The 13,476-nt window shown below is 44.5% G+C and overlaps 1 protein-coding gene across 1 annotated transcript; it reads right to left on the bottom strand.

Annotated features, from left to right (window-relative positions):
• Nucleotides 1-215: 215 nt before the first annotated feature.
• LOC309548292 (olfactory receptor 4D5-like) lies at nt 216-1,169 on the bottom strand (the record flags this gene model as incomplete). The annotated part of the gene is made up of 1 exon (XM_082248232.1): nt 216-1,169. One exon carries the CDS (start codon nt 1,167-1,169, stop codon nt 216-218), a length of 954 nt encoding a protein of 317 aa, XP_082104358.1.
• Nucleotides 1,170-13,476: the final 12,307 nt, after the last annotated feature.

Genomic DNA, 13,476 nt, shown 5'->3' with positions numbered 1-13,476 from the left:
GAGCAGTAAGGATGTGGAATTCGCTTCCACAAGCAGTCGTATCAGCAGGGAGCATTGATAGTTTCAAAAAACTATTAGATGGGCACCTTAAAGACCACAACATACAGGGGTATACAATGTACGGTTAACAGCAAACACACACACACATCATAGGTTGAACTGGATGGAATGATGTCTTTTTTCAACCTCACAAACTATGTATCTATGTAACCATTTTAGGATTTAACAGCATTGTAAAGTCCTATAATTTTCTTTAACCTTTGGATAATTTTCAGCTTTAGGGCTTCTGTCCGTAAACCATAAATGAGAGGGTTAATGGTAGTCGGAATGATTAGTCCAAAAACTGATATCACAATGTGAGCATCTAGAGAAATGGACCCACCATTTATCCGGTACCTTAATAAAACGAAAAAGCTGGAAACAATGACGGTGGAAAATGCACTTAGGTGGGTGACCAGAGTACGTACAGATTTTTGATAGGCCTCTTTGGAGAACTTTAGGCAAATCAAAAAAGTTCTTATGTAATAATAAATGATGAACAGGAGACAGATGATATTTATCAGAAAAGCCTCAACAGCTCCAAAGATGTTATTGACCGAAGCTTCCCCACAGGCTAACATAATGAATGACGTATTATCACAATACACATTATTAATATTTACACCACACATGTGGAGGTAAGCACTCATTGTCACTGGTATTAGGACCAAAATAAAGGCAGCAACCCAGCTTGAGGTAATGTATTTAATAGCTTTATCATTATTCATGAAAGATGGGTATCTCAGTGGTTGACTGATAGCCAAATATCGGTCTTGAGCCATGATGGTGAAGGTAAATAATTCCACAGCAGCAAAACTGTGAATGCCAAAAGCCTGGATGAGACATTCAAGAAACCAGGTACTCCGAGAGCCAGACAGCAAGGCAATAATTATCTTGGGGAGTACAACTGAACTACCAAAGATTCCGTTGAAGACCAAATTATTTATGAAGATGTACATAGGCTCATGGAGTGTTACTTCAGCCCAGACCACATAGACAATTACGCAACATATAGAAATGGTGAAGAGGTAGAGGGAGAGAGCTAGAACTACATAGAGAAATTTAAATCTCTCTAACTCAGCCAGTCCAAGAAGATCAAAACTTGTGCTGAACCTGGACGTATTATCCATTTCTTCAAATATATTTAATTTTGAAGTATTTAGGAAAATAAAAGAACAGTTAGTAGGTTAATAAAAGTATATGGCAGGTTATATAGGCAAACAATTATTACAAACTAAATAAAGAAATGACATTCAACTTTAAAAAGGCTGTGGAGGCAACCTGTGGAGGTTAACTTAACATCTTTGCAGGATGAGATATTTATATAATCTTAGATCCTGCATTGCTTCTGAGACTTATTCTCAAGAGAAACGTGAGACATAAACGGCTAAGGATGAAACTATGACAATTAGTGAAATGTATAGTCATTATCTGGGGAGAGCCATATGTCAATTCACAGAAAAATGTTGACTTCGTTTTCTGAATTTGAATCAATATAACATTGGGAAATTGTTTTACATAAACACATTTGTTAACATTATGGGTTGTATATGCATACATTTTTGTATTATTCATGTAGGACTCTTAAGCTGTAAGCAAACATATTTATGATTAAAGCCCAACTCTAGGATATTAGCAGCCCTGCACCCATCTCTAACTAACCACTGGTCCTTCTTCTTGTGTTCAAATCATTGCCTACATGATGTGGATATCTCCTATTGGGGGAGGCGACACTTGCCACTGATAGACTTCAGAGGCAGGAGAACATAGGCAGTGGTGAGCGGACCATCCCCCATGAAGATATGGAGTGGGGAAAAAGGCCTGGTCCACAGGGTGGGAAATTAACTTGGCTCATAGAGAAAGTTTTGACTCTAATTTATTACACCGTAGGAAGAGGTGTATGGAATCAAGTTTAGGTAATAATGCAGAATTCACTATTTAAATGTTATTTTTGCCTAAAAATGGGCTTTAAAGGAGTTGTAAAGTCTCAAGGTTGAGAATGCATTAAGGTGAAAAACCTTCTTGGTTGCAGCTGTCCCCCAGACCCCCTCGTTATTCTTACCTGAACCCAGACTTTCCAGCGATGAGCACGAGCCCAGCGGCTCCAGCCGCTGCCTCGGATCCTCAATGAATAGATTGAAAGCAGCAGAAGCAAATGCAGTGACACGGGGGGGGGGGGTGGCCGAGTCCCACTGTCTGTGTCAATGGAAAGGAGGAGCCAGGAGCGCCACCAGGGCACCCCAGAAAAGAAGGATCAGGACTGTTCTGTGCAAAACCCTTACACAGAGCAGGTAAGTATAATATGTTTGTTATTTAACTTCTAACGGACCGCTCGCCGCGGATATACTGCAGCAGGCTGGCCCTCCTGTGCGAACCGACGTAGCCCTACGTCGGCCGTGTGCCTGCTGCTAGGACGAGCGCGCGCCGCTGGTTGCGCGCTTCCGCCCCATTTGGCAGCGGAGACTCCGATGCACGGGGCCTGTGGCTTCTATTGCCTCCGGCCACCAGCTATTGCTCCCCACTGAGAGAGAAGGACGGTCTGCTTTTGTAAACACAGCTGACCATTCTTCTCTCTGCAATGATCACAGAGCGCCTGTGATCATTCTATATAGGATCACAGGTCTCTGTGATCATATAAAAAGTCCCTCCCCCATACAGTTAGAATCACTCCCCTAGGCTTACATTTAACCCCTTGATCACCCACTGCGTTAACCTCTTCCCTGCCAGTGTCATTATTACAGTCACCCATTCCCTGGCTGGTTGGTAGAATTAAGCAAATGATACAAATATGGCTGTTCATAGACAGCATCCTACATCCGACACTGTGTACTATATTTTCTCTAACTCACTAGTCCCCTGATGTAAGCCATGTTCTTCTAATATGCTGTAAATGCACCCCTTTAAAAAACTTCAGACCAGGCGAAGTAGGTGAACAGAAAAATATCCTTTACTGAGGTAGTTTGCAAATAACAGTAACAGACCTCGAAATACATCTTACACACATTTCCTGTACAAATCACTCATTGAAACCCGGACATCCGGTTCGCATGTTCACCAAGTGGTATCGCTGTTTGCACCAAATCTAAACTGTAAGTGGATATTTATTTATTAAAATACGTGTTAAAACTACTACACTATGGTCGGTCTATTCTCCTTCATGTGGGGCACCATATGAGACACCCCGGAAATACCAAGAAGTGCCCGAGGGTTAGCGTGGAGATATCCATATACACCAGGACCAGGACCATAAGACCGGCTGGAATCTGTAGAGGGATAATCACAGGATCTCCCGGATCACCAATACTGCTGTGCAAAGCTTGCTACCCCTTTCACAGGGGAAAGCATTGCGGTGAGTGCAATTCTTATAGGGGCACTGCATCACCGCACAGAGCACAGCTAAGTAAGAGATAAACACAGCATCACCGTCTCACTTCTTCGTTTTGCTTCTCATAAACTTGGGATATCACAATCACTAAAGATCACGAACAGTCAACACTTTTATTTATTTTTGGATTACTTTGGCACTATAGCACTTCAATGTGGCTGATAGCCCACCTCAGCACTTAGTATTGGGACTTTCGGAGATATTTTATATATATTAATTTATATTTATCTATTTATTTTTTGAACACTGTAGCACTATACCATATTTATTTATTATACTTTGTACCTTTATAGCAGTTTTTTTCACAGGTGTGACACTGCAGCACTTTATATATTTATTATATTTAAGTAATTATTTACGTATATATATATTTTTGTACCTTACAAGGATTCACTTTCACAAGATTTTTTTATATATCATATATCTGTGGCACTGAGCATGAGAGCACTTTACAACTTTATTATATTGTATGCCGTGCATATATAAGTGTGTTGTTATATTTACCATATGTCGCAACAACAATATTGCAATAGACATATTATCACATACCAGTGTCAATTTACCAACATATATTAGAAGTAGTGCCAACACCCTTCACTACCATTATTTCAACTCTAGGGCCTCAAAAAGTGACTGTACCTTAGGCAACTAGTAAAGTCCATTAGTAATCCCATTTAGGCAAAAAGTCCATTCAGGCAATAACTCCACAAGAGATAGTGCAAGTCCTTAAGAATCCATGATTTGGTAATAATCCATAAAGGCAGGAGCGTGGCCTGGTCCGGCATGGGATAGGATTCAAGTAGCCGGAGCTTCGTCGGACACACATCCTGTACCCTGAATCCTGTCTCCCCACAGCCTATTACTGAGCCTGTCTTCTCCCCAGGTTACCCCGGTACTCACCTCATCATGTCGCCCCCTAAGAAAACATCAGTGACGGACGCTAAATTAGACAAACACCGCCGTCAGGACAGAGAGGCCTACTCCCAAAATGGCGCCGAGCTGCATGCTGATGCCAGTGCGGCGGCAGGGGCTGACACGGCGGCTGTATTGGAAGCAATCTCTGCCTGCCAAGCAACACTCACCTCCAAAATAGACGAGGTAAATGTGGACATCTCTTTGATTAGGCAAGATATAAGGAAGCTGAGGGATCGGGTGTCTGAGGCAGAGAACAGAATCGGCAGATTAGAGGACTCCCTTCCCCCCATACAGAACTCTAATGAACAGCTCGAACTACAGGTTACACAGATCCTGCAGAAACAGGACGATATGGAAAATAGACTGCGCAGATGTAACCTGCGGTTCATAGGCCTCCCTGAGGTGGTGGAAGGCACTGACCCCTCTACCTATTTGGAGCAGTTACTCATCCAAACCTATGGCAGGGAGTCCCTTTCGCCTACGTCTGTGGTGGAGCGGGCACACCGCTTGTCGGGTCGCCCGCCGCCACAGGGAGCCCCGCCACGCACATTTATCGCCAAGTTTCTTAATTACCGGGATAGAGACAACATCCTGCGTCAGGCCAGAGAGAAGGGGAACATCCTGATGGGTAATGGGAGAGTGCTGATTTTTCCCGACTTCTTTGGATGGGGGAATTCAATATTGTGCTCAACCCCGCCTTGGATAGGCTCCAAACCAAGCCCCTGGCACCGTTACCTGCGACGTGCACAAGATTTGCCCGCTTACTGGAGAGTGTGAGTTTGGTACACACATGGAGGGCCAAATTTCCCCTACAACGGGCGTATTCCTGCTTCTCACCTACGCACCACTCCATGTCCCATATCCATAGGATCTTGGTGTCCCAGGCTCTGACCCCCAGGCTGGGATCGGTGGGCTTCTCCCCCCGATCTCTTTCTGATCATAGTCCCTACTGGGTGACGTTACAACTGCACCATAACAAACCGCCTCCGGCGTGGTGCCTCAACCCTATGTGGCTAACACTTCTGCCTGAGGAGGCCTCCCTGGACGCATGCTGGGCCCAATTTTTCTCTGACAATGAGGGAATGGCCTATAGCGGTATGGGAGGCGTTTAAGATGCATGCTAGAACCTCTTTGATATCCCATCCCATGTTCCCTAGATCAAAATCACCAGGTACTGATGGTCTCCCATGGTCTCCCGATCTAATTCTATGCCCACTACTCTGATTTTCTCCTACCGAGGCTCCTTGCCTTGCCACATTTGAGGAATCCACATTGCCTCTGTCCATGTGGGAGGCTTTAATAGTGCTGATCCCCAAGCCTGGGAAAGACCCCCACTACCCAGAATTTTACCGCCCTATCTCTCTCCTACAGGTGGACGTTAAAATATTGGTTAAAATACTTTCACTTTGTTTAAATCAAGTAATTTTATCCCTAGTTCATAAGGATCAGCCCGACTTTATGCCAGGCAGGAACACCTCCTTTAATCTTCGCAGGCTGTTCATGAATCTACAGGCCACACATGAGAGCTGCGGTGGGAGAGTGGTGGTGACCCTGGACACGGCCAAAGCTTTTGACTCGGTCCAGTGGAGCTTCTTGTGGGAATGTCTTGTGCACTTTGGGCCCAATTTTATTAAATGGGTAAAACTGTTGTACAGTGCACCAGTGGCAAAGACCTTGGCTAATGGTTGGCCTTCTGAGGTGTTTTCGCTCGCCAGGGGTACTAGGCAGGGGTGCCCCTTTTCCCCTCTGCTTTATGCATTAGCGGCTGAACTGCTAGCTATTGCCATTAGGGCCCAGCCAGCCATACACGGTTTGTGCGTGGGGTCTCTGACAGAAGATCAGCATGTATGTTGATGATACACTGCTGTGTTTGGCAGACTCTGAAGGCTCTCTAGTCACAGCCCTTTCCCTCATTGAAACCTATGGTACCTACTCCGGACTGCAAATTAATTGGGACAAATCTCAGATACTCCCCATTGACCCACCTGCGGTCACGGTGCCCTCTGTGGCTTCAACCCTTCAGAGGTTAACCCGCATAAAATATCTTGGAGTTCAGGTCACGGCACGCCCTCGGGATTATATCCTGGATAATATCCAACCCCTTTATGCTTTCATTAAATCTAAGATCCAGGTCTGGTCCAGGTTCCGCCTGGGTGTTATGGGTAGGGTGAACCTTATAAAAATTGTTCTACTGCCTAAGGTCCTTTATGTCATTTGGCATTCCCCGATATACTTACCGTTGAAGTACTTCAAGCAAATAGACTCACTCCTTAAGGCGTTCGTCTGGGGAAGTAGTAGGCACAAACTCTCTTGGCGTAAGCTTCAAAACCCTTCAAATCTGGGGGGCGTGGCGTTGCCAAACTTCAATTTATATTACCTAGCTGCCCAGTTATCCCACTTATTCCTCCTTGACAAAGTAGACAGTACCCGTTTTCTTTTACTTCTTTGCCCGGGGTTGGTCCCGCCCGACTGCTGACCCTTTGTCAGTTGTCCTGTGAGGAACTCAGAGATGGGGGGAAATACTGACTCCATGCTGTATCACTTCAGCCGGGTTTGGGAGGTGGTGAGGTGACAGATAGAATGCAATACCCCCTGCTGCACACTTTTACCCCCCTATGGCATAACGGAGCCCTGGCGGAGTTCTGCTCGCTGCCAGACTCCACACTGTGGAGCAGCAGGGGTATATACTACCTCACACACATTCTGCAGGGACTCGCTCTTCGTTCTTTTGATGACCTCCGTATGTTATTCTCCCTTCCGGGCCATATGCTTTTCCGCTAATATCAGATTAGGCATGCTTTTCAGACCCAATTCCCCTCAGCTATGCCCCCGCTGGAATCCCTCCCCATCCTTGAAATAGTTAGAGGTACTGACCCCAGTCACCTTATTTCTATACTGTATTCAGAATTACACTCACCCTCCTCTACCGCCATAGCGTACGCTGTCAAAACTAGCTGGGAACCTGAGGTGGGTGCTATTGAGGATGAGGACTGGGGTGAGGCCCTTGAGATGAGTCAAAAGGTATTTTCTAAGCTATCTAATCGTCTCACTCATTAGGTTGGCACGTTATCGGCCTGGTCTTTTTCAGACTGCCCCATGTATCATATCTTCCCAGGTACATTCTTTCATCTACTCTGGCGCTGCCCATGGGTTCAGGGCTACTGGCAGCAGATTGTGGCCTTCCTACACAACAAAATGGGGTCACCCCTGCAGTTGGTCCCTAAGCAATGCCTCCTGGGTGTATACCCAGAGGACGATATGGACAAGTTCCTGAAGACTGTTTTACATGTCACACTTTTTATAGCCAGGAAACTGGTTGCTAAGCTATGGGTGCGGGAGAGTCCCCCTGAATTTCGAATGTGGCTGAGGGAAGTTAATACTGTTCTCCCCTATCACAAAATAATGTACATGCACAGGGGTTGTCCCACTAAATACAACAAGATTTGGGATAGGTGGCTCCAGAGCTCGGAAACATTCACTTAATGGTTGATTTTGTATTCTTTTGCATATGCATTGTGGACTGCTGAACTGTATTGACTGCACTGTTCCCTGTCACTCCACCACAATATGTTTTGCTTGGTTTTTATTCTCTCTGACTGCACAGTTTTGGTTGTTCCTTAATTTTTTTTGTAATATGCTGTTATTTTCAATAAAATCTCTGTTTGGAAAAAAAATTAAAATCTATAAAGGCAGAGCCCCCCCCCCCCGCCCAAAAGCACCCCCCATGTTGAGGACATGTGGCCTGGTATGGTTCACTTAACAGACAGATTAAGGGGACCCCCAGGCACTATATTTAAAGGAATTTTCAATTTTTATTGTCTCACTTTAAGCATCATTAAAAATCACTACTCCCGAAAAAAACTATCTTTTAAAAAAAATGTTTTGCATTGATACATGTCTCCCAGGGCAGTACCCGGGCCCCCGTACCCATTTTATGGCCAATGCCTTGCATATAAGCCTTCAATAGGGGGACATTTAATTTTTCAAGTTCGGGTCCCAAAGACTTTAATAGGGTTCACGTTCCGGTTAGAACTTTTTCTCTGTTCAGGAGTTCTGGTGCAAACTGAACAGGGGGTTGTTCAGGCCCATCTCTATTAAACATCTTTTGAAAGAGTTTGAGTACCATTTACAAACCAGGGCTTCTGTTCCAACAACAGTACCTGACCTTACAAATGTAATGTAAGTCCAAATTCTTGTGTCACGCCTTCCCATAAGAGTAAAAATGGTTCTAGTTGTAAAGCAGGATTCAATTTTCCATATTAATGGCCATGGTTTGGGAACGGAATGTTCAAAAAGCTCCTGTTGGTGTGATGGTCAATTAACTACAAACATTTTTGTTCGTATAGTGTAGACATATGTGCCAATAATATTGTTCATGATTGAAGACCCCCAGCAAGCAAGCTTTGACTTAGCTCCAAAATCAGAATGTGACTACAAGGTGTTGAAGGCGGAAATATCAGACAGGTAGGGGTTGACCCTTACAATGAAGGCAAGCCATGTCCATGACTGGAGCTTTGGCAAAGCTAAACCAGCTGAGGCAGCTGTGTAGCCTTATGCTCCTGTTCTTAGACTGGCTGCAATATGAGTTGCTGACTCCCTCTAAAATTGTGGAGCAAGTCCCCTTGAACGTTTTGTGTGCAGTATTCCCAAGGAACTGTATTTGTGTCTGGTTGGCCCAAGCTCAATCCCAATCCCTAGATGAGATGGCCAATGTAGTAGAAAGATAAAACTGTATTTGAGGGCTTCCTAGGGGAACCTTCATCAGCAAGAGAGCCACTCTGGAGCAAACAGATGCTCCCTAGTGCCAAGTTGTCAGTGGATGACTGCAGAAGGACCACCACCCAGGTGTGTAATAATCTCACCAGAAGCACCCCATCTCCTTCCAAAACAGGCAGGTAAATAGAGAACCCCCCTAGGTTTGTTGCTGGACTTGCCACCAATAGGGTCATCTGGTGGGCCATTGCCCAAAGCAAAAGGAGCCAATAGAATGTGTAAAAATATATGCATGCTGCACTAAACAAATTTTAACATAAAAAATATATACCATTAGTCAGTGAAAAGACCTCAGTGCAAATGAAAAATATTATATAGAACTAAATTCACAAAAGAAAAAAACACATGTGAAAAAATGATGCACTTATATGAGACCAATCAATAGCCCATAAATCAATGTGTATAATGATAACCCAGGTAAAGTAAGGCACTGTTAGAAATAATATATATATATATATATATATATATATATATATATATATATAAATACTTGTGCAGAGTGCTCATATAGCCAAAGTGTCCATAATACTCAACCAACTGTGAATTTCATAAAAATAATACATCAATTGAACATAGAATTATGTGTGATATAAAATCGATGGTAATATATTAACCACTTGCCGTCTGAGTACCGTAGTACTACTGCAGCAAAGTGGCTTGTTATCGTCTGACGACGTAGTACTACGTCGTCAGACACTCCCCTCTCTCGGCGGCGCGCGCCGCCGCCGGAGGCTCGCTCCCACTGTATTCAGTCACAGCGGGAGTCGGGCCAGGGGAGGAGCAGCGGCGATCGCCACCGCTCTTCCCCGGTCATCGGGGATCTAGTGTGGAGATCCGCCTGCTTGTGTAAACACAAGCGGGCGGATCTCCCAAGTGACAGGCAGGGTCAGATTGCAGGGTTCAGCATAGCTGTCCTTGTGTCACTCAGTCACCTCCCCCCACACATGTCAGTAAGCACCAGGCATACATTAACCCCTCCTTCTCCAATAAAATTAACCCCTTCCCTGCCAGTGTCATTTTTACAGTAACAGTGCATATATATAGCACTGATTACTGCAGTAATGTCACTGGTACCCCCAAAAGTGTCAAAAATGTCAGTCAAGGGTCCGATCTGTCCGCCGCAATGTCGAAGTCCCGCAAAAAATATCGCAGATCGCCGCCATTACACGTTAAAAAAAAAACACCAAAAATGACAGAAATCTTTCCCTTTGTTAGTAAACGCAATAACTTTTGCGCAAACCAATCAAGATACGCTTATTGTGAACTTTTTTTACCAAACATAGGTAGCAGAAAACAAATTGGCCAAAAATTTAAAAAAAATTTGATTTTTACATTTTTTGGGGGGGAATTAAAAATATAAAAAAAATGTGAAAAATATTGTTGTTTTTTCAAAATTTACGCTTTTTTTTTTGTTTATAGCGCAAAAAGTAAAAATCGCACAGGTGATCAAATACCACCAAAAGAAAGCTCTGTTTGTGGGAAAAAAAGGACGTAAATTTCGTTTGGGTGTGGCATCGCACGACCGCGCAATTGTCAGTTAAAGTCGCACAGCACCGAATCGCAAAAAGTGGCCCAGACGTAAGACAGCAAAATGCTCTAGTGGTAAAGTGGTTAAAGTCCATTAACATATAGTGCCAAGAATCTGTGATGATGTCCAATTAGTGCACCATTATCCAATATCATGTGCTCCTCTTCAAAATGGTAAAGTGCTCCACCACATGAAAGGGACAAATTTAAATGCCCACCAGAGTCCCTCGGTCCAGGGGACCACAAAATCATATGAAGGATGAGGGAGCCCAAACAGCCAGAGGTCCTTTCCCCAGCAAATACTTTATGATTCTAAATACAAACCCCTCTCAGGTGACCAATACCATAGATAGGAGGGTGAGAGAAAAAAAAACACAGATGATTGTGCAACATAGTTTTATTGAGGTCCTTCAACAGAGATAAAAACATGCTTACATTAACATACTGTACATAATTACAAAATTACATAGTAGTTGAGGTTCGAATAAAGACAACAGTTCATCCAGTTCAACCTGTGTTGGTGTGTGTGGATGTATTCATTTCCCATACGCCTGAATGTTTTGTTCTAGGAGATGTTTTTGTTCTAGGAGACCGGCACCAGCTCGATTGGCCCTTATTTGCTCCTAGATCCGTTTCTACCGATAAGATGTCACTCCTCACTCTGATCCACCGGCTGGCGTGCGTGTCACAGAGTGAAACCGGACGTGACGTCAATGATTACACAGGAATTGCCGACAGCAACCAAACATCAATGCATTTCGCCAACCACAAGGCATCTTTGTGTATAATGAGTCCACCAGTTCCTGAACATATGGTGCATAATTTCCTACTTTAGTTCATTCAAGATGTGTGAATTACACTGAGAAAATCCACCGGTCCAAAACCACCACCAGCACTCTGCATTCACCAGAACATGTGGCTGCCAAAAGTTATAAGCAACTATGTAATCGCCCAGATGACAACAGGTCTCTCATGGAAGCTGTCCCTTTAAATTGATCCACTAACCAGATCTTCATGGTCTTGTGTGCATGAAAATAAATACATTTATTTAAAATCCCTGCATATAGTACAAAACATGGGTTAAAAACAAACAAACATTTGCCAGCATTTACAAATGTGACCGCCACACAGAGTCCATGTGACGGCGTGATGTCAGCACTCTAAACTCCACCCAGCGCATCCTCAGGGGTCAAACTGAGAGAATGGAATGTGACTTGTGCTGATAATGCTCCACATATTCACAAATGGCATGTATAGCTAAAATTGTAAATCCGCACAAGTGTGTCATGAGAGTAAAAGGACAAAATGTTTTTTCCTCAATGCTTGAAGTGTTGTTACCTTTCCTAGGACTGACAAGTCATTGGGAAAGAAGATATCTGGACAATAATTGGGTGTACTCTGTGTGCCAGGTGATGTGAATGACTATTCTGTGGGCTACATGACCCTGTACACCTCAGTGGGTAATGCCTTACTAAAGGTTGAGGTGATACTGGAGTTGCAATACGACCTCCATGATATGAGGACCATCTGATGAAAGAATTAGTGCCAAACTTTAACTTAACAATTAAGGTGATGTGCATTTGAAAAGATGAACCCTGCAAAAACTGATCTGGGTCCACTGGTGTTGTTTTCAGGATTAACCACTTGCCGACTGATGTACGGCGGCAGTCTGGCTCGTACAGGCAAAGGCCCGTACATGTACGGCGCTCGTTCCCGGGGCCCTGGGGCCCCACTGTTGGTCTGATTGGGTTCAGAACCGATCAGTCATCAGGTCCAGGCCAATGATTTTTGGCCTGGACCTGTTGATCGGTCCTGACCAATCACAGACTGACTTGTGCCTGTGTAATGTAAACACAGGCACAGAAATTGCCCTCTCTCTCCTCCCAAAATCCTTTTTGGATTCGTCGAGAGAAGAGAGAGGATCAAAATGTGAGTACTGCACACAGCACACTTCCACACACCTAGCTAGGCACATTTAACTCCCGATCACCCCCCCCCCCAGTTAACCCCTACACCCCCTGTCACATTGCACACTATATATAGTACAGTATATAGCAGTTTTCTATATTATTGTATTAGTGTGACTTGTGACTTGGCTTAGCGCTTGCGACCGTTACTTTTAGGCTTAGGATACCCGCCAAATTAGGATACCCATAAATTCTGTCCCAAGTAGGTTTAGGGTTCCCGCCACCCCCCTCCCCCAGTAAAGATTTAACCCCCTGATCACCCCCAGTTAACCCCTACACCCAGTGCTGTATCTTGGCCTAGGCCAACAAGGCCCAGGCCTAGGGCGGCACTTTGCAGGGGGGCAGCAAAAAAGCTGCACCCTGCACAAAAAAAAACAGCCTCCTCCTGGTTCCTGCACGAAAAGGTTTGTGCTACACTTTTAATATAGTGCCAGTCTTATGGGGTGAATTGGGCCAGAGGGCAGAGTCCAGGAGGCAAATCGGTCTGGCATCCCCATAAAGCGGTCAGTGATGAGGCTGCACTGATGGGCAGTAATGAGGCGGCACCGATAAGGCTGCACAGATGGGCACTGATGAGGCTGAAAGTTTGGGAACTGATGAGGCTACGCTGATGGGCACTGATAGACTTGTGGTCTGTGGTTCACAGATGACAGGGCGGGTTGTAAACAGTAAAGGCCGTGGCCTTTACAGGAAGGGGTGGGTCATATGTAAATTAGGGGGATGCACAAGTTTAGTCAGGCATAGGGCAGCACAAAACCTAAATACACCACTGCCTACACCCCCTGTCACATTGCACACTATAGACAGTATATAGCATTTGTCTATATTTCTGTAATACTTGTGACTTGGTTTAGCGCTTGCGACCGTTAC

The sequence above is a fragment of the Pelophylax lessonae genome, assembly GCF_965119305.1.
Source record: "Pelophylax lessonae genome assembly, chromosome: 2".
NCBI classification, from domain to species: Eukaryota; Metazoa; Chordata; class Amphibia; order Anura; family Ranidae; genus Pelophylax; species Pelophylax lessonae.
Note: the sequence above shows the minus strand (reverse complement) of the source record. Positions and strands in the feature narration are given on the sequence as shown.